Here is a 25,279-nt window from a genome sequence, read left to right as displayed (position 1 = left end):
AGTTCTCATCTGTAAAACGGAAGCTAGAGCAACAAACTGTTAAGGATTTGGGGACAATTACATGAGCACTTGAATATATGACATATAAAAAGTACCCTATGTAAGTTAAATGCTCAATAAATATTTTTTAATTAATTGAATAAAACAAGTTGTTTTTCTGGAGAGCACTAAAATTTAAAATACTCTGCTTACTAAAGCACATAACGATATTGAGCAGTAAACATTTGAGCTCTTATTGTGTTTCAGGTACCTTTCTTGCTCCTGTGGGGTATGTAGGGATGATCAACACATGGTGCCTAACCTGGATACACATTCTTGAGAGAGAAGATGTATAAACAATCACAATTTGGGATGCCTGGGTGGCTCAGTCAGTTAAACATCTGACTTTGGCTCAGGTCATGATCTCAGGTTCCTGAAATGGAGCCCTGCATCAGGCTCCACGCTCAGTGGGGAGTCTGCTTTCTCTCTCCCTCTTCCCCCACCCCAACTTGTGTGTGCGCATTCTCTCTCTCAAATAAATAAATAATCTTAAAAAAAACCCACAACCACAATTCAACTTCTATAATGGAAGTGAGTAATGTTATATTAGCACCAAAGAGCAGTTGACCAAGTCTGCCTCAGTGTGAGCAGACAGTAAATGAGAGTAAAACTCCGCAGAATAGTTAATGCTCATGATAGGTTTGAAGGAGGAGGAATTCACTGAGTAGATGTGGAAAGGTAGGATATTCCAGACACAGAAATGACATCTGGTTAATTAAGGTATTATAGTAAATGACAGTTAATGTGGCCAGCATAGTGCCTTAGTAGCCATGTAACAACGATTTGCTAAAGTATTGTTGAATATTAACAATAAATATGAAATATATACCTAATTTTCTTTATAGTAAATATGTCATAGTACATATCATTTCCAAAAGGCACCAAGACACTGATTTTATGTTCTTTTCATTTTTGCAGGGTTAGCAAAACACTAAGTTCAAAAAAATCCGAAGAAACTTCCAAATATATTCATTTTTCTTGAGTTGATGACACTGAATATTTAATGGTCTTACAAAGTGGATTTATAGCAACATATACTTAGAGGAAATTTTCCATCATACAATATGTATAACACTCTAGAAATATTTGCCAGCATGATTTTATGTGATGACAAATTTAGAGTATTTAGATTTTTTTTTCAGTCACCTGCGGGTGTAATGTGTCCTGCAACTCAGCTAATATGAAGAATTTCTAAAACTAAAGTGATTTTAAACATAGTGTTTCACTTAGAAATGTTCTCTGTTTCTCTGATTATAACATTTGCATTACCTTTAATTTATAATTAAAATGCATGAACAGAAAATGTAGCAGATATTAAGGGTAAAAAATGCCTTCAGGAAATTGTTAATAACTAGTGGCATCTGTGACTAATGCATGCTATATTGGTTTAGACTGTTACTAATAGAATAAATGTTTTGAAAAAAAATCCTTATGTTAGTATTTTATAAACAGTAATCAGGTCGTGATGGATCTGTTATGTGAATATAGATGGGGTAACTATGTGAAATTTCCTCATTCTTTTACATTATTTTGAAAAGTTGATGAGCCTGCTTCAGTATTTGCTTCCAATTATGGACTATCATTGTTTATTTATTTATTTTTTATCATCTAGTGAGCTAACTGAAAGCACTTCAGTTAATTAAACCTCATGATCTACTGTTATATAAGGAGATTAACAGTACGATTTGTAAAGAAGATTGTCTATATACAATTAGCTTTCTAGCCAAGCCACTTTTAACTGGATTTTTTTTTCTGTATTCTAAATTTATGGATGATCTGAACTTAATATTTTAGGAATTTCTGAGTTATTATAGATTGTTCTTAGTTCTAAGAAAAAATACATCCAACTAATGAAAGTGGTTTCTGATTTATCAATAATAGTTGTTGGTTATCTCAACAATAAAAGCCCATGTACATGAGACAAATATATGAATCCTTGACCCAACATGAGAATGTTATTACTTTTCAACACTCAAATTTACCAATGGTGAAGACTTTCTTGGTCTCTTAGGTTGAGAGAGGAATGTAAAATGTAGCCTTTGAAAATCTGAGAATGATTATTAGTTCTTTATTTAGAAGCCAGAATCTATTTCATCTTTGGGTTTTAGCCTCAAGGTTCTCACAGTCTGCTGGATGTTTAATTTGGAATATCTTGAAATCACTTTACGATCAACCTACTTAAAATAAATTTATCTTCTTTACCACTGATCTCGTAGCTCCTTCTGACTTGCTATTTTGCTGAAGGCACTATCATTCCTTTATTTCCTCCCTTATACTTATTATGTGAACTAGTTGCTTGTTTCTTGGACTCCTTTTTACAACTTCTGCTCCTTATTCTTTCTTCTTCAATCTCATTTCACAGCCATATCTAAACACTTAGAAAATGCTTTACTGTTGTAATAACTTCTGGGTTGGCTAGAAGCTGCAAGCAACGCATTTGGAGTCCAGATGCTTAGCTCACATGTGTGGGGAGAGGCAGAAACCCACCCCCAAAAGACATTTAGGAGTCCAGCAGAGCAGTTGTTTTGAGCAATGTTGTCCATTTTTTTCTGTAATATCAAAGAAGTCACTGGTTTCATTGAATTTAAATTCTGAAATTGATTTATAAGTATCTCCAATGTTGACCATCCTAATGCACTTGTTAGAAATTTTAAAAAGGAACTTATTTTGAAATAATTTAAAATTTACAGAAGTTACAAAAACATTGCACATAAATCAGTATCTGTTTCATTAAGATTCCCCAGTAGGATCACATTTTACATTTTTACCACATTTGTTCCCTTTCTGTCTCACTGTCTCTCTATATATACGCTAATTATCCTTAGTCATTTCCTGAACCATTTGAGAGCAAGCTGCAAACATGATGTTCCATCACTCTGAAGTATTCCAATGTGTGTTTCCCAAACAAGGACACTCTCTTCTATGGCTGCCATTCAAACTTCCAAATCAGGGATTCAACATTGATATAACACTGCAATTCAATCCATACCCTCTAAATTTTCTCAACCATGTCCCTTTTCCCTTTCTGATCCAGGATGCAATATGGGATCATGTGTTGCATTTAATTTTCATGACTCTTCAGTGTCTTTCAATCTGGAATGAGTTCATCTTTTCTGGTCTTTTATAACCTTGACAATTTAAAAAAGTACCAACCTATCTTTCCATAGGATGACATTGTCTATTTTATACAACCTTGTCAAATTAATATTTTTGAAAAGTTTAATCAAATCTCTCAGGTAGTACAAGTCTAAATTCTACACTGCCTCTCTTATGCTTACAGTTGAGTTTGGAGGTCATGAATTTTCCAAATATTGTTTTGTCACTCATATGTCATTTATTGGATATTGCCACATATTATGCTCATGTTCATCTATTTGTTGATTCATGTATTCATTTATTCAGTCATTAGATGATTCAATAAACATAATAACCAGAGACATTGAAAGCCAGTCACATTATATGCATTATTTCACTTACTGCTCATAATTCCTTATCAGACAGGTTTCATTATTGGCCCCCCAAACCCTGAAACTTAAAGAAGTCAAGTAATTTGCCCAAAGTTGCATAGTTAACAAACTGCAAAGCTGGGACTCTGATGTCAAAACTATAGTGCTCTGTGAACTTATCTAATGACCACTGGAGATGTAGAAATTGAGACTTCCTGTCTCACAGCTTAGTGGAGAATACCGGCATGCAGATGAATAATGTTAAGTATCTAAATGCAGGGAATATAATTCATCCATTTTGAGTCCTGGCAATGCTTTGTAATACATAGACATCCAATATGTCCTGTTAAATAAATAAATGTATTAATGGGGAAGGGTTAAAAATCACCCTATTAATTACTTAATTATACTTAAGATTTGCAAATGTATTTTAACTTTAACTCTATTTTAATTTGAATATTCAGTGAAAATTACCTACATTTAAAAGTGTATGTAATTTTAAAAATTGGTTGCAAACTGTCTCTACACAGTCAGAAAAATATAGAAAAATTTGACCATTACTAGTAAATCTGTATGATAAATTATTAAATGAATCTTCTTATGGGGATGTATATTACTTGAGTTAAATTACTGCATTTAATTCATAACATACTTTCTAAATTCATAACATTTAATCCATAACATATTTTCTAAATTCTCCACCTCATTCTTTTTCTGTAGTGTACTACCAGCTATGTAATTTCACTTATGTAAAGTTTTTGTTATGCCCATTCCCAATTTTCCAGAACAATTGTAACTAAAGTATTTATGAATGTGAACTAGTCCAATCCTCTGTCCTTAGGTGGTGTTCCAGAAAGAAACTTATGTGTATTATTATGGAAATCTATAACAATGAACTCACTTTCTCTTCTTAACATTTTGATATTTAACATATTTATTATTTGAATAAAATTGAAATACCAACACGAGTCATTAGAAAGAGGCATAGTTGACTTATCAGGGAAAATAAAATATTTGAAATTAGAGAATGTGAATTGAAGATTAAAGTCCAGCACTTACTAAGTGTATGGATTTTAGCAACTCACAACTTATGTGTAAAAAAAAGGAAATAAGCATGACTCCTTTTTAGTATCCCCTTCTATAAAAATCTTTTGATACCTAATTAAATTATATGCTTATGATAGTGATCTATAATTTTAAAAATGTTTAACAATAGAAACATTTATTTATTTATTCAAGAGAGAGTGGGTGGAGGGGCCAAGGGAGAGACCCCTCAAGCAGATTCCCCACTGAGCACAGAGTCTGACATGGGGCTTGATCTCAAGCCCTGATATCATGACCTGAGCTGAAACCAAGAGTCTGACACTCAACTGACTGAGCCATCCAGGTGCCCTAACAATAGAACCTTTAATGGTAATTATAAATAATAGGTTAAAAATTTATATCAGCACAAATTGAGCACCTTATATCAAGAATGCTAAAAATAGGTTATGTTATGTATCTATATATACACACATATGCACACAAAACTGCTTAGTCGATAATCTTGTTAACACTTGTTGTTATAATAAATCAGGATAATTATTTTAACATTATTTTCACCAAGACTAGCTTAGTAATTATTATAGAGGACCAATAACTTATTCTATAAACACATATGGAGAGCACAATGAAATATAACTGCCTACTCACCAAAATTGTTATGAAACAATGGACACTCATACATTACTGATGGGAGTGTAAATATTACACCAACTTTAGAAAACTGTTTGTCAGTTTCTAATGTAGCTAAACACATATCTACTCTGTGGCTCAACATTTCCACTCCTAGAAACAAACCCAAGAGAAATGGATGCTTATGTCCGCATAAAGACTTCTTTGGTAATGTTTAGAGCAGCTTTATTCATAATTAGCTCAAAACTGGAAATAACCAAAATGTTGATCATCAAGAAGTTAGTTAAAAACTACCTAAAGCAATCTACACATTTAATGCAATTCTTATCAAAATACCAACAGCATTTTGCACAGAGCTAGAACAAACAATCCTAAAATTTATATGGAACCATAAAAGATCCCTAATAGTCAAAGCAACCTCGAAAAAGAAAAACAAAGCTGGAGGAATCACAATTCCAGACTTCAAGTTATATTCCAAAGCTGCAGTAATCAAAACAGTATGATCCTGGGACAAAAATAGACACATAGATCAATAGAACAGAACACTCAGAAATGAACCCACAACTATTTGGCCAATTAATCTTCCACAAAGCAGGAAAGAATATCCAATGGGATAAAGAATGTCTCTTGAACAAATAGTGCTGGGAAAACTGGACAGCAACATGCAGAAGAATGAAAACGAACCAAACAAAAATAAATTCAAAGTGGATTAAAGACCTAAATGTGAGACCTGAAACCAATAAAATCCTAGAAGCAAGCACAGGCAATAACTTCTTTGACATTGGCCGTATCAACATTTTTCTACATATGCCTCCTGAGGCAAGGGAGATAAAAGTAAAAATAAACTATTGGGACTGCATCAAAATAAAAAGCTTCTGCACAGTGAAGGAAACAACCAACAAAACTAAAAGGCAACCTATGAAATGGGAGAAGATACTACAAATGACATATCTGATAAAAGGTTAATATCTAAAATATATAGAGAACTTATAAAACTCAGCACCCAAAAAATAAATAGTTTAAAATAAGTTAAAATAAGTTAAAAAATAGTTTAAAATAAGTTAAAAAATGAGCAGAAGACATGAATAGACATTTTTCCAAAGAAGACATCCAGATGGCCAACAGACACATGGAAAGATGTTCAACATCACTCATCATCAGGGAAATGCAAATCAAAACTACAATGAGATGTCAAATCACACTTGTCAGAATGGTTAAAATCAACAACACGAGAAAAGACAGGTATTGGTGAGGATGCGGAAAAAGGGGAACTGTCTTGCACTGCTGGTGGGAATGTAAACTGGTGCAGCCACTCTGGAAAACAGTATGGAGGTCCCTCAAAAAGTCAAAAATTTCAATTGCACCACTGGATATTTACCCAAAGAACACAAAAATTCTGGAGCGCCAGTAGGTTAAGTGTCTGCCTTTGGCTCAGGTCATGATCTCAGGGTTCTGGGATCAAGCCCCGTGTTGGGTTCCTTGCTCAGCAGGGAATCTGCTTCTCCCTCTCCCTCTGCCTCTCCCCCCTGTTGTGCTCTCTCTCTCTCAAATAAATAAATAAAATCTTAAAAAAAAGAACACAAAAATTCTAATTCAAAGTGATACATGCACCCTGATATTTATAGCAGCAGCATCTACAATAGCCAAGTAATGGAAACAGTGCAGGTGTCCACTGACTGATGAGTGGATAAAGAAGATGTGGCACACACACACACACACACACACACACAATGTAGTATTATATTACTTGGCCATAAAAAGGCTGAAATCTTGCCATTTGCAATGACATGGATGGAGCTAGAGTCTTATGCTAAACAAAATAAGTCAAAAGACAAATACCATATAATTTCACTCCTATGTGGAATTTAAGAAACAAAACAAATGAACAAAGGGACAAAAAAAGAGAGAGAGAGGCAAACCAAGAAACAAACTCTTAAGTATTGAGAAAAAACTGATGGGTACCAGAGGGGAGGTGGGTGGGGAGATGGGTTAAGTAGATGATGGGGATTAAGGAGTGCACTTGTTGTGATGAGGACTGGGTGTTGTATGGGTGCTGAATCATTATATTGTGCACCTGACACTAATAGTACACTGTATGTTAACTAACTGGTTGAATCATTATATCGTCCACCTGACACTAATAGTACACTGTATGTTAACTAACTGGAATTTAAATAAAAATTTAAAAATTCTATTCAGCAAAGACTTGAGTTTCTATTCTATATAAAGATATTGTGGGAAGAAAATAAGTCTCCTCCTTCAAAAAATTTAACTTTATTGGTTCAGAAAAAAATCCATGGTGCAGTAGGATACATTTTTTTAACAATTTATGAAATTAATAATCCAATGGAATTATCTAAGCTTGTAAAACTAGGAATCACTTATGTCGCTTTTATGATATTGCAGTGATTTGTAAGAAAATTATAAACTTGTAATAAGTTTTAGAACAAATTCCTTCTGAGCAATGAAATACATATCATCTAAAATGTTTTTATCAAATATATTTTCTGTTACAAGCTGAATTATATTTTCTCAAAAATTCATATTGAAGTCCTAATCCCCAAAACCTCAGAATGTGACTGCTTTTGAGTTAGGGTCTTTAAAGAGGTAATTAAGTTATAATTATAAAGCTCATTGAGGTGGGCCTTAATCCAGTATGACTGGCATCCTTATAAGAAGAAGGAATTGGGACACAAACATGACCAGGGTGAAGACAAAGTGAAGACACAGGGAGAAGATAATAGCCATCTACAAGCCAAAGAGACCTAGAATACTTCCCTCCCTCATGACCCTCAGAAGAAACCAACCTTACTGACACTTTGAACTAGGACATTAATAATTCTTCCAAAACTGTGATAAATAAATTTCTGTTGTTTAAGTCACCCAGTCTGTGGTAATGTGCTATGGCAGCCCTAGCAAACTAACATACTCTTTCCTTAATTCTAATATAATCATCATTATGAATCTGAGATGAACATTTAGGCTATTGGGAATGCAAAGCCTCATTTTCTCATTTTCCACTATAGTTTCTAAGAGTTCCATTAATCTGATCAATTAATAAAATACTTATTTAAAAAAGACCAGAGGGACAGAAAAAGGAAAAAAATAGTTATCTCATGGTGTAAGACTAGAGATGGGAACTCTGGGGGAACTCTTCCTTATAAGTCCTGTTCCTTATATTATAAGCCCTTATGCTAATATTATTTTTTAATCATTTGCATGTTACTTTGATTAAATTAGATAGATGGAGATGGGTAGGTGGGTAATTAGAAAAGAAAAATAAATAAACAAACCAATGGGCAACGTGATCACATTTAAACAATTCAAGTTAACAGTGAAGTTTTGTTTAATCCTCCACTTATAAACTATTCTCAGGGGCATTTTGACTCTTTAAAGTTCATAAACAGAATTCAAATCACCCAAGCAGAAGTAATTTGCTGCTTTTAAGCCAAAGTCCTGACTAGCTACAGAGTTGCCTCTAGGAATTAACGAGAACAAAATCCCGATTAAACAACTAATTGGCTTGTCTACTAATGAAAAGAAAAACAAAGTACATTGCTCTACCTTAAGACAGAGTCGTAAAAACAGAAGTTTTCAGAACCACCTCAGAGAAAATGTTTAAATTGTTGACAATAAAATCCAACAAGGTGAAGCCTAGAGAAGGGAATGATGAGAATAAACAAGGTCCTGATCCAAGCAATCAGCTTTGGCAGTCCACAAGACAGGTATGTACTTACATTCCTAAATCAGTATTGATTATTATCATTTTTGTCTAGTGATGGATTTTTGTCCAGTGTTTTAATATATACTGTAGTATGTAAGATTGCTTTGTTGTTTCACCTGCTACCATTTGGGTCATGCTGTTTGTCTTTGGAGTTTTATCCACATCATTTTATACATACTATATATATTTGCTTTATTTTTTATATATTTGCTTTAAAATGATTAACAAATGTTTAGAAGGAGTTGGAAAAGCCAAGTAGGACTTCTCGTTGCTGATTTACACTTCTACATAATCCAAAATGAAATAATTTCTCAAATATTAAATGGGCTATATGAATTAGTTTTCAACAAAGAATGTCAAGCATCCTGGCTGTGGTAAACTACAATTTAACAGTAATTGCTCTAGACTAGGAGTTCTTGAAAAGGGAACACTTTAGCCACTCAGGACAATTGGCAGTGTATGGAGTTATTTTTGATTTTCACAGCTCAGGGGTAGAGATGTTACTTGCATCTAGTGAGTAAAGACCAGAAATTATGCTAGACATCCTAGAATGTATAGGACAGCCCTTCACAACATAAAATTATCCAGTTCAAAATTTCAATACTGCTGAAGTGGAGGAACCCTGCTCTAGATAAGTATTTTTCATAAATTCTAGGTCTACTCATCTGTATAATGAAGATAATACCTGCTTCGTAGCCTTGTTGTATAAACTAGAGACAGTATATCTAAAGCGCATAGTAGAGGCTTCCCAAATGGCAATTATTATTATTATTATTACTATTATAAGTAATTTGTGTTTATATGACAGATTTAAGTCCAAAATGATAATTATATGATCAATATTCACTTACAACTATCTATAGAATAATTTTCATAAATTACTGACTAGATTTACCTAAAAGTGCTATGTAAGATTTTTAGAGCAATAATTATTTTCCCATCTAAAAGAATTGGATGAAAGATGTCAAGTACAAGCAGGACTGTACCTCAGGGACTAAAATAGCATGGTCTAATGATTCAGGTTTAAATGAGCCTAGAGTGTAGAAAACACCAAGATTACTTGCATTGGCCCTGGAAAATTTGCCTTCATTTCCGATTACATTGACTGCATTGGAGAGCAGATATGGAGGATGGCTTAGGCATTGCTTCATGAAGGTCCCTTGACTTCTTTCTAATCTTATCCGGAAAATAAATAATCCCATGCTTTGAAAATTATTAATATGCTTAAAAACTCATGAAATATCACAAATGTTGAACTGAGTATTTTCCTTCAGCTAGTCTTGTGTTTCTTGCTGGAAAGTCACTACAATGATATTTAATGCCTGCCTATCATGATTATTTTTCAAAAGAGCACATAAAAATAACTAATATGTTATTCTCTCAGAGAACATAATAGCTAACAATAATTACTATGTCAGGCAAGGTGCTAGCCTCTTCCAAGTACTATTGTATTAAATCTTCAGAGTAACCATGAGTCCTGTTATAATTTGCTGCTTACATACAACTAACAACTGGCAAAGCTTGGATGGAACGCTGTTCTATCTGACTTCAGCACCTGAGAGCTCAATCTCAAGGCTGTACTTCTTCAGAACAAATGAATATTAGTTGAATCAACTTTCTAAATACTCTACTCACAGGATAAAGGAATGTTCAAGAGAAGGTGAAAAGAACAAAAACTCCTTACAGAGTTGTCTTTCCTTCAGAAACAGTAATACTGAAGAAGTACCTACAGTAGACACAGGTAGAACAACTCTTGTGTATATCCCATGACATAAATTATCCCATAATTTATGGATGTTAACATGAAGTCTACTGGCATCATGTTATATCTTAAAAGGCATATTTTGGGAAATTATTTGCGTCTACTCTTTTGATGTAATAACACGTTGGTAGAGGAAATAGAGTTATTCTCTAGTTTCAAATATGCTAAGTATTAAAAATGACAGAAAGTTAAAACCATTTTTATCCACAGAATATAACCTTTTAAAATGGTATTTAAACAACAATTTTCTGAAATACAAATAGAGATTTGAGGCCTATAAGAAGATATTCAGGAATGAATAAATCAATTTACATTGTTCTTTTAAAGTGTCATTTAAAAGAGTTAGTTCTTAAACCAAAATAACATAGGTTGACTTCCATTTGTCAATAACCAATAAATCAAGATCTGCAAACTCAGACTAATCCAAACTCTCATACTACAGAATAAGACACCATTCACATAAATCTACATTTGTATACATGAAAAGACTATGATGAATATGTTTATGAATAGCATCATAATATGATGTAAAAGTACTTGAAGTGAGAAGGTTTTACCACTACTCCATAATATATCCAGGGATCCATATCTTTCTAGCCTCTTAAGCAATTTCCTACTCAATAACATAAGAATAATAATAGCTGTCTTGCCTAACACATATGGTTACTGTCAGGCTTAAATTAAATCATCTGATTAATTTATTTCCAGTTTAAAATGTTCCTGACATACAGCGCCTATAAATAATGTCAAACTCCACATCAAGGCTTATGAGACTTTCAAGGCCCTTGTCCCTGCCTATTTAGCTAGCTTTATTTTCTCACACTTTTTCCCATTCAACCACTTCTACTTTAGTCTCCCCCAACCTCCTGTATACAATCACACCTTGGACTTTTGGTGAGCAGGCATCCTCTGCCTGGAATATTTTTCCATGCCCTGTCATCAAAAAAAAAAAAAAAAAATCATCTTGATTTGTAATAGTCTCCTCCCTTTCCTTCTACTCTGGTAGAATTGACCCCTCCACCTTTATGCCTTGTTCTAGCCTCTACAGACATTGTCTCATCACCTATAACATTTCCTTGCATTTACATTTTTGTGTGTGTTTTTTTTTCCCTACTAGACTTTGAACAGCTCGGGAGCCAACATTTCTATGTTCTAACCTTATATCTTATTTCACTCTGTCCCCATAGGAACATCCTCAGACACACACTGGCCACATCCAGTGAGACATACATACATTTCAAAGGAAAGCTTAGATGCTCAAATGATGAGGTAGAGGCAAATGAAATCACAAAGAGAAGAAAAAAGAGAGTTCTGAATTAAGAAACTAGACACTTTCTTCTCTCCATCACTTTAAGTTCTACTACTAAAGACATAGACCAAGACCAATAGTAGGGCTGTGGGGAGTGAGGACTGAAATTGGGAGGAACATGTGCCAGAGAGATGCAGCAACCACACTGAGAAGACGAGTGCCTGAGGCCAGCAAGCTGTGAAGGTCAGGGTTGATTATGCAATAGTAGAGCCAAGAATATTCATTTAAGCACAAGAATTATCATTTGTAGTATACCATAAACAAACGATAAACTTTAATGATTGGCTTGTTCACTGAATGAAAACCTCTGTGTTATATTTTACATTTAAATTTACTTTATGTAAATTCATCATGTACAATCTTTATTTTGTTTCTTAAAGGAGAAAACAAAAGTGAAAAGAAATCTCTCCAAACCAAGATGACTCCCGTTGAAGAGTCACACACCAAAATACAAGGTCAGAACCCAAATCTATAGGAAAAAGATCTATAAAGTAAAATGCATATCTCTCCAAAATATGTTACCTTTGACTAGGTTGATCACCTAGGCTAAATCATACTTGAGATACTTTAAAGATCTGAATGTTTACAAAAATAATATATTTCTTCATTCAGTCACTTACTCAATAGATGCTTTTTATTACCTACTATGTGCCAGGCATCGGTCTATGGACTGGAGCTAAAGTAGCAAACAATATGGGCCAAGTCTATGTTAACATAGCATATAATGAACAATATAATTTTAGATAAGGGTTATAAAATAATAAAACTGATGTTGATTGTACATGTTTAAAGTTTCAATGCTCAGACCTCTGCTCTTCTTCCTTTAAACTCTCTTCATTAGAAATCTCATCTACTCCTAGGGCTACCATAACTCATTCCTCTGTTAGTGATTCCATAGCAGACCCAATTCCTTTTTTAAGACCATCCAGTATTTTCTAAGTAACCAACTGGAAATATACACATGTATGTTCTGCTACCATTCTGTTTTTACTATGAGTTATTTTTATAACAGTGATGGTTTCAAATCAATACTTCTTCTCACATAAAAATAGAACCTTAATGGTTTGAAACCAAAGATCACACTTTGGGATGAAAGTTTATTCTTATCCTTGTTATTTTTGAAGTGTATTTATAAGCTTAATTTTTCATAGCTGGTAATAAAAACTCGTGTGGAAGCTTCATTTAACAGAGAAGCTTTTTGAGTGGAAAGGGAAAAAAAATAGTTTCATTTAAATCTGCAGACTTAGCATGTCTTCAAAGGCCTTAATAGGAATAACAGTTATATTTAAGATATTTTGTTTTGAAAAAGCAAAATTATTAGTGTTTAAAGATAGCCTTTTATATGTGCTTGGTATTTTTATATTCTTCACTTCAAAACATGCAGGTGCACAATATCTGCAGATGTTGATTTCTGATTATAGAACTCTTATCTTCTGCAGAGCATGGTTTAATTTTTATCTGCCATGGAAATGGAAGAACGTAATACATTTTGGATTCAAATAAAGATAACTTTCTAAAGTCCTCTTTTGATTATAATCATCTTTCTTAGGTTTCCACTTCACTTATAGTACATTAAATCCTTCTTTAAAAAATGTTTTGGTACCAGTAGAAGATATGTAAATGACTTCCCTAGTAGTTTATGATACAGTAAGGTGACTTAGTATGGAAATGGATCAAAGTTAGGTGCCCATAGCTAGTATGGTATGTTAGGTTGAATAATGGCTCCTCAAAGACATCCATACCTTAATCCCTAAAAATTATGAATTTGTTATATGAGGTGGGGGGAAATGCTGATGTTATTAAGTTAAGGATTGTGAGATGGGAAGATTATCCAGAAGGCCTCAATATAATTAAGGGGTTCTTGTAGGAAGAAGGCAGGAAGGTCAAAGGCAGAAGAAGATAGGATGATGCAATATGAAGATGGAGGAAGGGACACAAACCACGGAACACAGGCAGCCTCTACAGGCTGGAAAACAATAAACCCAGTGTTGTTCTAAGCCTTTAAGCTTGTTTGCTACAGCAACAGAAAACTAATCTATATGGCTTTAAAAAACTCTACTTAATTTTTTTTAGTTTTATTTTATTATGTTATGTTAGTCACCATACATTACATCATTAGTTTTTGATGTAGTGTTCCATGACTCATTGTGCATAACACCCAGTGCTCCATTCAGTACGTGCCCTCTTTAATACCCATCACCAGGCTAACCCATCCCCTCACCCCCCTCCCCTCTAGAACCCTCAGTTTGTTTCTCAGAGTCCATAGTCTCTCATGGTTTGTTTCCCCCTGCTTCATTTTTCCCTTCCTACTATCTTCTTTTTTTTAAAACATATAATGTATTATTTGTTTCAGAGGTACAAGTCTGTGATTCACCAGTCTTACACAATTCACAGCGCTCACCATGGCACATACCACCCCCAATGCCCATCACCCAGCCACCCCATCCCTCCCATCCCCCACCACTCCAGCAACCCTCAGTTTGTTCCTAAGGAAAATACTCTGTACTTTAAAAAGTAACAAAAAAGAAATAAGAAATTGAGTTTTTGCTCCAATCAATAACATAAATTCAGTATACTGGCAGTATATTTACTAGAAAAAGCACTTGTTTTAGAATTTGACACGCTTGAATTCAAATTATATTTCTACCACTTAATAGCTTTGAGTGACCATAGTCAAGAGAGTTGACATCTCTGAGTCTCAGTTTGCTCATGTATAAAATAAGGATAATACTGTCATAAATCTTCTAGGTTGTGAGTACAAATTAAATTAGTTACTATATGTAAAACATTTAGCACCAAGGTTAATAAATTCCAGTGTTGATAGAAGTCAGATAGCCTAAATGAGGATCATGCATGCCCTGTCTAAGGAGCTAGAGGCTGCTTAGCCAACCAATCACTGCCATGTGGGGATGAGAGGCAAGTGCTGCCAGACATCGAGAGAGACGGCAAATACAAATTTTAATTTGAAATCTCCAATTTTTAAATGTTGACTTTTCTAAGTGTTTCAATATTCTCTTTTTAAATCACTGAAAAAAAAAACTGAAATCTTGTCAAATTTAGCCCATATAACCATGTTGTGACCTCTAACCAACCACATGGTAGGTACTTGATGTTATTCATATGTATGAACAGTGACAACCCTAAACAAGATTCTGAATCTTGCAGTGTTTTTATTTATCCTCTTACTCTTCCCTTTCTTTCGCTCATGCCCTCCATCCCAAATTTGTGTTGCAAACACACTGCAAGTGTGGGTGTCCTCTCTGGGCCTCCCTGTGCCAAATAGCTGTCTACAGCCAAGATCTCTAGGTTCCAAGTCTAACACATTTCCAGGTCTGTAGAGGTGTCCCAGGCCTTGCCAGTTCCCCACCACTCTCCAAACTGACCTAGGCTGCATCTCAGCCAGCTCAGTTTGGACAGAAATCTGGAAAGCTAAAATCTGCTCTAGAACTTAAAACTACTCTAAAAAATAAAATATATTAACTTTTCAAACATAGCAGAAAAAAGGAGGGAAAATCCTAGCTTGTTTAAACAAGAAACCATTCTTTAGTCCTTCGCAATAACAATTAACTTATACAAATTTATTTTGCCTTGTATGGAATAGGAAAATAGCCAAACTATGTACAGAAATTTAATTTTTAAGAATCAAGAAAGGCTTCCCTATATAAGATCAACCAGTTCAATTGTCATGCACAAGAGTTACTATAGCTAATTTTAGTAGTATAGTCCACTTTCTGTAACTGTCAATTCTATTCATCAACCAAAGAATAAGGTGGGAATATAGGAACAACAACAACAAAATGAATGAAGCTTTTAACAAAACTACTCAAGCATATTTTTCTGCTTCATCCAAAAAGAAAAAAAGAGAAAAAAACCCTTATGTCGTAAACAATTACAGTTATTTTTTTTAAAAAGATTTTATTTATTTATTTGACACAGAGAGAGACAGCGAGAGAGGGAACACAAGCAGGGGGAGTAGGAAAGGGAGAAGCAGGCTCCCCGCTGAGCAGGGAGCCCAATGTGGGGCTCAATCCCAGGACTCTGAGATCATGACCTGAGCCGAAGGCAGTCGCCCAACCAACTGAGCCACCCAGATGCCCCAACAATTACAGTTATTAAGCTTAATAAGAAATATTCTTTCAAAATGATACCTGATGTGATGATGAACAAAAGAAATGAGAAATGAATGAACACAGCATGTGAAATTTCTGAAAACTTAATCTAGAAAAAAGATAAATATGATGTTCTTTATAATTTGACATGATGAAGACAGTTCCTAACCATGCAGATTTGGCAAGGGACAGAGACATGATTTGGCAAGGGACAGAGCCTTCAGTGGCAAGGGCTCAAGGGTAAGAAAAACCTATGGTAACTGGAACTGGAAAACCATTCAAGGAACAGAGCCAGCCCTAGGAGCTAATTGCTTTCTCTGCCTCTTGCTCATAGTCAACATGGCTTCATTTCTCATGACCACTGCATTTCTCTCTGCATATCTACTTTGGACTGCTCTCACTCCCGTCTACTCCTTTCCCACTCTAAATTCCAAAGGGAATGGTCTGACTTAGATAGCAACCATTATTTAACTGGGCTGAGCCTATCACACCACCACCCAAATCACAGCCATCTGTGGACTGACCGCCTTCTTTAGGTCAGGTGCCCATCTGTGTGCACAATCAATAACCGTAGAACAGAGATGGCTTGCTAAAGATGGAGAGGTAAGGAGAGCTGATCAGCTAGGAGAAGTTAGGCATAGACTTTATTCTTTGTTTTAAATATCAAACAGAAGACCAGACTCTTAACTGAAAACTTCCTCGGTTTCCACTTATTTATAAACTAAAAATTTAAGAGACTCTAACCAATATGGATAGGATGTTCTATTTTTATTTTTTATTTTTCTGATAAAATGCCATATATTTTATAGTTGGGATGATTTAAATATATCTGCATAATTCAATTAAATCAAACTATATTTTTAGGCTTTTTTCTGCTAAAGAATATACCTGATTTGTAAGAAGTTGCATTCTGCTTTCCTGATTCCTGAAACACTTTTAAGTAAATAACAGCTCCTGCATGCCTCATATATGTCAATGCTGTGCAGCTCTGAAAGAGTTAATAGATATATTTTTTAAAAAGATAATTTACCCCAGTCGGGCTGGCGGAACACTTTGTGTTTATATTTCATTTTTCTTGAATGAGGTCTTTATCTAATCCTCACAGAAATCCCCATGACAAAAGTATTTCTCATTTTATGGGTGAAGAAACTGTTATAGAAAAGCAACTTATCCAGAGTTACCCAGAGAATTAGTGATATAAGGATTAGAGTTCTGTGCTTAGTACCCAGAACCAGTAACTTACCACACTCATTAATACCTATAGATAAAATGTATTTTCTAGATGAATTAATCCCAGTACAAAAGTACCTGAAACAAAGCATGACATTGAGAGAGGACAGGATCCCTAATCCTGACCCAGTACCAAAGCGACCTTAGATGGATCTGTATTTCTTACTTGTTGATTTATTCATTTCTTTATTTGTGATGATGTATCTTAAAATAAAAAGAAACCTGCCTAAATATAAAAATCCCTTCAGGACTTTCTGGCCCCTTAAGGCTGAGTAGAGGACTTCTAACCTCTGACCCAATGTGAGGACCCCATCTTACCTCCCTCAGTGCAGTCTCTAGCGTTCCCTGCATACCTCCAGCAACAGGGCTTTCATTGCCTCACCAAGCCATATGTTTCGCTACTAGACAAGTTTAGTTTTTAGAATGTTTGGATTTTATTTGCCTGTTTTGTAAATCCCATTGATGGATCTTTCTTCTGCCTTCTGGTCTATATGAAATAAGTCTTTTCTCTTCTGTGCAACAGCCCTTCAAAGAATCTGAAATAACTGCTATGTCACTAGTTGGTCTTCAGTACTTTAGCTAAAGACCCTGAGTTCCTTAACCATTCCTTGTGAGATGGTTTCCAGAACTCTCACCTACTCCGATTCCTTTTCCTCTGGGTTTTTTAGAGATTACATGAGCATTTGTAATATAAAGTATTACATTTTTCAAATTCTGTGACATTTTAGGACACCCCTTCAGGTTCCATTTTATATGCATCCCTATAATGTTTGCCAGCTTTCTCCATGTCATTTGACAATCCACAAAGATATCATAAAATTTCGAGTATGATCAAAATGTTATAATTAAAATTATTGTAAGAACACTATATATTCTAGTAACTACAAAATTAAACACAGGCTGAGTCAAAAATACCATCTTGAGTGCCAGAGAATAATCATAAATTATACTCTTCTTAAAACTGTGTTATTTATCATTTTATTCCAAACGTTCATTCATTATGATGAAAATGATAGTGTCATTTATGTATGTAATCAAAGTACTCAGACTTAGTTTTTGTTAATTCACCTAACATCTAATTACTCAGATATCGTTGGTGTGTAATAAAAGGAGTTTTGTTTTTGAGACAGAACCCACAATGTATTTGGTGTTTTAAGTTAGAAATTCAGGGGTGCCTGGGTGGCTCAGTCATTAGGCGTCTGCCTTCGGCTCAGGTCATGATCGCAGAGTCCTGGCATCAAGCCCCGCATCAGGCTCCCTGTTCCGTGGGAAGCCTGCTTCTCCGTCTCCCACTCCCCTTGCCTGTGTTCCCTCTCTCACTGTGTCTCTCTCTGTCAAATAAATAAATAAAATCTTTAAAAAAAAAGAGTTAGAAATTCAACCAAGGGATATCATCACCCACATCAAACATTCCAACGAATGAAAGCATTTAAAAGTCTTTCCCTTTTTATATCCATCCAAAAAAAAGTCAACTGAACCAACACCTGTCTAATTCACAGCCATATTCCCAAATTAGGTTCTTTGGATTTCTCCTTTTCCAGCAATTATTTAGTGCCACTGATAAAATGTGGAAGGTTAATGGCTTTCTGTATCACTTATTTCCTCACTTGAAGACAGAAGCAGATGTTTCACACCTGCACAGGTCTCTACAATGTGCTGCTACAAGGGGCCCAAGCAGTTTGAAAGTGTATTACAGAGGCCCAGAGTGAGATGCTGCCAGGCCAAATACAGAATCAGCCAGGTGTGTGGAGGGCAAATTCAGTACTCATTCTTGCACATTCAGTAAAAGCAACCATATCAGAACATTTTGATTCCAGATTTTACTATCTGCCAGGGGCTCACATTCCAGGGCAGAATTTGACTAAGTGTACTGATGAGATCTGGCAATTGCTACACAATGTGCAAAGAGCACAGTTCACAGAAAAGACGTACACTATTCATTTGGGCAGCTACAAAAGCGGGAATCCTGCTCTCCGTGTGTGAGGCTGGGGAAAACTACAATGTGAGGTTGACAAAACTTCACCCAGATGCCAGCCCAAGATTTGCCGTGTATTTTAGGTTTCTTTCGTGATGAGAATGGTGCAAACAATCTGACCATCTGTTCACACAAACAAATAACATGCTGCATGGATAAAAAGACACCCACACTGACTAGAGTTGACAGGGATCCTTTTGTTTTAAGTCCTCATGAGTATGTTTAAAGTTGTTCTGCTTTGAATCCAAGAATGGGCAATAACTGGTTTCTCATCTTCACCAAGGAGCTATGATTAAGGACTTATTTTGTAATAAAAATGCTTATCCACAAAGCAAATTAAGCTGGAATTAATTTCTAAACAGCTTAGACCTGCCATAGTAGAGGCAGCGTCATTTTAGAAGGGGTTGGTAATGTCTAGAAAAGATCTAGTAAGGTAAAAGGATCTAATTAGAGTTACTTTAATCCAAATGTTATGATGATAAACAGAAATTCCTTATTAGAAGGGAAGAAAAGAACTGTTACAGAATAGTCAGTAATTTAAATGGTACTAGCAGAAAAGTAATACTGTAAATGTAATGCATATGCTATAACTTGAATGAGTAATGGAAGTATGTGATGCAACTTATATTCACATGCTTTTATAAGAAATGGTCAATAAAGTCCTCCTAAGAAATACTCTGTTTTACAGATTCTGCTTTTTTTATATTCAGAAGGGATGTTCTATTATTCTTTTACTCATATTTCTTGTTCTATTTCAATACTAACTTGGGGGCAGGAGTGCAGGTGCTCCTAGAAAAATATATGAACACAATGGTTCATAACACTTTTTTGGCCCAGACTTCTTTGAAGAGCTCATGTTAACCTTAAATCCTCTCCATGTAAAAAATGCATACAACATACAGTCTCAAAAGTTCCAGTCCATGAGCACACTAGACATCTGTGGTCAGAGGTTAAGAACTCTGCTCTAAAAGATCTTACAGTAATTACCTCAGTGTTTGTAGATATAGGAAAAATATTTGGCTGTCACTTTCCTAGGCAGCAATATGTAGTATAATGTTAGAGATTTGAAAAATTATTTTTTTGGTTAGATAAAAAGAAATGGGAAAATATGGCTTGACCCAAATACATAGGGAAAATAGGTCTTTCTCTCTTATTTCTACCAAAAGTCTCTTAGAGTACAAAATGACATATTGAAAGTGCAATTTTTTTACTCTGAAATCTGTTCAATACTGATAAGCTCACTAGTATACCACATGTGCTTGTATAAAAAGGACCCTATCCTGGCTTCTCAGTAAGATTCCATATACGGGGAAACATTTCATCTGGAATATAGTCTTTAGACACAGGCTCCAAGGACATGATTATAGTAATGGTCTTTTCTATCCAAAGTCAAAGTTAGGAATTTGAAGGTTTCTCATTTAAACATACTACTGTGGTTTCTATCTTCTAGCCTAAATTACTATAATTCCAAAATAAATGTAAGTAGGAGATACATAATGAAGAAACTTGTTTTCGGAAATCCAGAGGTTTAAGCTTCTTAGTCATAAACTTTTGAAAACTCTTAAGTGGTGAGTTCATTTTATGATTCCCTTTATTCCTGAAACATGTTCCTGAAAAGTTTTGTACATTGGAAGATTTTAGATGGATCATAGAAATTTTCATATTAAAAGACTTATATGGTAAAAACTTTTGTGAAAGTGATCACCCCATGATTTATCATTTTTGTGAGTCCAGATTTTCAATATTGGATTGGCTTAAGTTTTTCCAATTATAATGTATTACAAAAAAATAAAAGTTATGATTTGAGCATTGATTCTAATTTCCTAAGCACAGTGCATCCAATTAAAAATAAATTAGAAACTGTGGACAATGAATAACCATTAAATTTTGTTCATTCTATTTCTTTGCTCCTTTGTTTTCTTTTTACATGAAGCCATTTACTTTCATTAAAGTCTTCTCTACAATCCAAATATTTACAGTGAATTGATTATTCTCTTGGTACACTATAATTTAAACTATATTAATTAGAAATTGTATTTGTAGGCTTGAAGGGAAATTTTTAATTTTTGGACTGAAAAATGAAACTAACATATATTAGTTTGCATTGTTTATTCAGAAAAGATATCATAGCTAAAGATGATCGGACCAAAAACAAAAATTTGGTTTCACTAAAAAACTAGAAAGCAAAATTCTAAAATAATGTCAGTGATATCACTTCTGCCTGTTTTATTTTTCTGAATTTTATGAGGCTTCAGTTTCAGCCACAAATTATGAATAATACTTTAGCAGAACTGAAATGCCTTTTGAATGATTACTCCTTATTAATCTCAGCTTTGCTAGTTTCAAAGAGGAATATACTATATGAACCTTTTGTTACATAATACACCAACTCTAAGTATACGTTTTATCAGCCTGAAGGTATCTACAAGATAACGTCTCCTGCATAAGGTCCTACTTTGTTTAGCAGGAATCCTAAGAGAGGCATTCTTAAGACTATTTTGGAGAAACAAACAGGATCTCTGTAATTTATGCTGTCCAATATGGCTTATCAAGAGTGGCATATATTCTTCTGTCTGTATGTTTTTCCCTTTCCATAGATAAAATCTCCGAGAAAAATTCGCTCAAAGATCCGACCACAAACCCTGACCATCAAAATCCAACAGAATCAAAGGGAACAATGCCAGAGCAGAAACAAATGGAAACTGGGAAAGAAGTCCTAGTCAGGTGAGAATTCAGTAATACACATAATACATGTTAGATATATTGCCCAGACCGCACTGAAGAAATCAAATGCCTATTCCCCGCTTTACCTGAGCAAAGGTCAAGACAACAGTAGTCACATAACACAGAGGAACTGGCTGGAAGTTAGAGGTTGTTTCTGTCTAGTTCACTGTCCCTTACTAGCTAGTCCTGGCCACTAATCAGGATCTCTAGGCAGCCATTTGGCTATAGGCCAAATCATACCAGCAAAAACATGGCAGTCACACGTCTGAGTCATTAATATCATCATGGAGGGGCGCCTGGGTGGCTCAGTCGATTAAGCAACTGCCTTCGGCTCAGGTCATGATCCCAGGGTCCTGGGATCGAGCCCCACATTGGGCTCCCTGCTCGGCCAGAGGCCTGCTTCCCCCTCTTCCGCTCCCACTGCTTGTGTTCCTGCTCTTGCTGTGTGTGTGTCTCTCTCTCTGTGTCAATTAAATAAATAAAATCTTAAAAAAAAAATCATCATGGAAACCACCTACATATTCACTAGGCATGAATTTTAAAAAGAAGGAATTGAAGAGAATATATGATTCTTCTCCGAGTTCACAAAGAAACAGTCATTCCAATTCTGTAAGCATTTTATTGTTTAATTATTATTTCCTTTCATCTGCTAAAGAAAGTGTGGCATGGTAACCAAGAATAATTACAGAAACAGGTAATCTTTATGCCACTGAAGGAATACAGTTTTATAAACACTTCCCACAAAATTATTAGAAATATCACAAAAGAGATGACAATTTCAGTGAATCCACAATAAAACACAACTAGGAGACTCTTCATTTTGCCACTTCTTGGCATGCTATTATGTGCCTGCTGAACCAATTTGAATTGCTTAATTATAGTTAATATAATTGCAGTAGGCTTATGAAACAATAAAAGCACCCTCTTATTTAACAGACAAAAAGAGTTGTCATTTAAAAAGAAATTAGAAGTATCTATTTCTCCCCCCAATTCCCCTCCCCACTTCTTTCTCAGCAGCTCCTCCACTTTGTTGAACTGTGTGCTGCCAATAAGAGTTAGAGTGATAAACTAGGACCCAATGTATTGCAGACTGAAAAACAGGCATCAGAAATTGTATTTTCAATAAATACAAATTTGACTATATATGAAATTAAACACGAGCTCACTCTACCACATGCATACACGTAAAAAGTTGTTTGACAAAAATTAAACCTGACATACTATTTAGGCAGAGAGATGATTAAACTCTGGGATAAAGACTAAAATCTTACAACTGAGCTAAGTAATTATTTATATTATTTTTATAACTGCTGGTGTTTATAGAATGATTTGCACTTCTTTTAGTGGGTCATTATTATCTTCACTCTACAGATAAGCAGCCAAGGCACAAGGAGGTTAATTAATTTGCCTACAGTAATAGGGTCAGTTCAGCCAAGACTGGACTGCACAGGACTTAAATTCCTCAGTGGATCCTTTTCCTCCCTCTCATCAATAAACTTACTTTAATCAACAGCTTAACCTTCTGAACCAATCTCTCTTTCTACCATTCATTTTAGTATACTTAATTTTTTGTAATAACCAATAGTGATAGGTATGTTTTCAAAGAACTGAAGTGGAAGCCATAGCTAACATTTTAGGAATACATTCCTCTTAACCCAAATCCATTTCCAGTATTGTACTCTTCTGAAATATGAAAATGGAAAACTTTCAGTTACCCAGAAAGTGGGTCAATCAGCATATCTCAAAAACACAAAACTCCTTGACATGACTTCTAAGACCATGCCTGGTATGCCTCATCCCCTACCTTCTTATCCCTCTACTCCAGTCACACCGGCCCTATTTCAATCTCTTGTACCTGTGAATTGATTTTTCTCTGGAATAATTGATTATTCTTTCTGCAATATAGGCAGCAAAATGGCTTGAGAATTATTGACAAACTGAGTAAATCCAAATTAGCTTAAAACTCTTACTTTATTGTTACATGGCTGGTCACACTCTTCCTCAGGAATGAGTGAAAAACAGCTACATTGAAGGAGCAACTTTAAAGGGTCACTACCCTTTTTCATACCCACCTCTGCCCATCTTCTGAATGTGACAGAAATTAAAGGTATAATCAATAATATCAAACTGTATTTCACACAGAGACACTTTTGACTGATATTATGGGAATCCTAATGTCTTAATACCATGTACAACTTACCAAAGCCTTCCCATTTTGATTTCATAGGCCTTAATAGTACCACATCTAGAATCCTAGACAGCAGGGTTTTTATACATCACTAGAAAATATCAATTATAAAATAACTTCCAATTGGCAGTGTTATTTCACAGTACTCTCAATGAGTAAAGACCATTTTGGTATTTGCAGTTATTAAAAATCAACAACTTCAACCTTGAGCAAGCCAGGTTTTAAAAAGTTTCTTTTTTCTAGAAAAACATTAAGGATTTGATTGATTGCAGGCAATAGATGCTTGCCAGTGGCTGCTTCTCACCTCAGTTTTTTTAATTTGCAAGAAGTTAGATTATTAATAAATAAAATTTTAAAGTAGATTTCTTGCTCTGAGTGCATTTACATTATCTTCTGCCTTAAGTCCTGTATTGAATAGGGATTATGTGTCTAGGCTTATCAATAAGTGTTGAGAATGCATGTTGTGGATTTTGCTGTCTCTGTGTGAAATACAGTTTGATATTATTGATTATACCTTTAATTTCTGTCACATTCAGAAGATGGGCAGAGGTGGGTATGAAAAGAACTAATAGTATATATATACTGTACTATATATACTATAGTATATATAGTAAATCTGTAAATATATAACAGATTTATTGTAAAGAATTGGATCACACGATTATGGAGGCTGAGAAGTCCCAATATCTTCAGTCAGCAAAGCTAGAGGCCCAGGAGAGGCAATGGTGTAGTCTGAATATGAAGGCCTAAGAACCAGAACTGTCTGTATAATTCCAGTCCAAAGGCTGGCAGACTTAAGACCCAGAAAGAACCAATGTTTCAGTTTGAGTCTGAGGGCAAGAAGCAGTCATGTCCCAGCCTGCAAACTGGAAGAGATTTCAAAACATAACATACTGGCAAGCTGATCATGGACTTCCAGCCCCCAGATCTGTAAGAAATAAATTTCTGTTGTTTACATATCACCCAATCCCTAATACTTTGTTACAGCAGCCTGAACTAAGACATCACCAACCCAACCCAAAACTCTTCAACATAGAGCCTTTGTAATGTTCCCTTGTGATAAGGGTCTCAGATATTGTTTTGTAAGGAGAAAAGAGTA

The 25,279-nt window shown here is 34.9% G+C and overlaps 1 protein-coding gene across 1 annotated transcript in view; it reads left to right on the top strand.

Annotated features, from left to right (window-relative positions):
- Nucleotides 1–8,773: 8,773 nt before the first annotated feature.
- CNGB3 (cyclic nucleotide gated channel subunit beta 3) overlaps nucleotides 8,774–25,279 on the top strand; it is a 137,449-nt gene continuing 120,943 nt past the window's right edge. The window contains exons 1-4 of the mRNA XM_035727423.1: nucleotides 8,774–8,884; nucleotide 12,143; nucleotides 12,335–12,409; nucleotides 21,866–21,992. Coding sequence (XP_035583316.1) covers nucleotides 8,774–8,884; nucleotide 12,143; nucleotides 12,335–12,409; nucleotides 21,866–21,992 — 314 coding nt within the window. The remainder of the gene's footprint in view (nucleotides 8,885–12,142; nucleotides 12,144–12,334; nucleotides 12,410–21,865; nucleotides 21,993–25,279) is intronic.

This window comes from Zalophus californianus, chromosome 4 (genome assembly GCF_009762305.2).
Source record: "Zalophus californianus isolate mZalCal1 chromosome 4, mZalCal1.pri.v2, whole genome shotgun sequence".
NCBI classification, from domain to species: domain Eukaryota; kingdom Metazoa; phylum Chordata; class Mammalia; order Carnivora; family Otariidae; genus Zalophus; species Zalophus californianus.
Note: the sequence above shows the minus strand (reverse complement) of the source record. Positions and strands in the feature narration are given on the sequence as shown.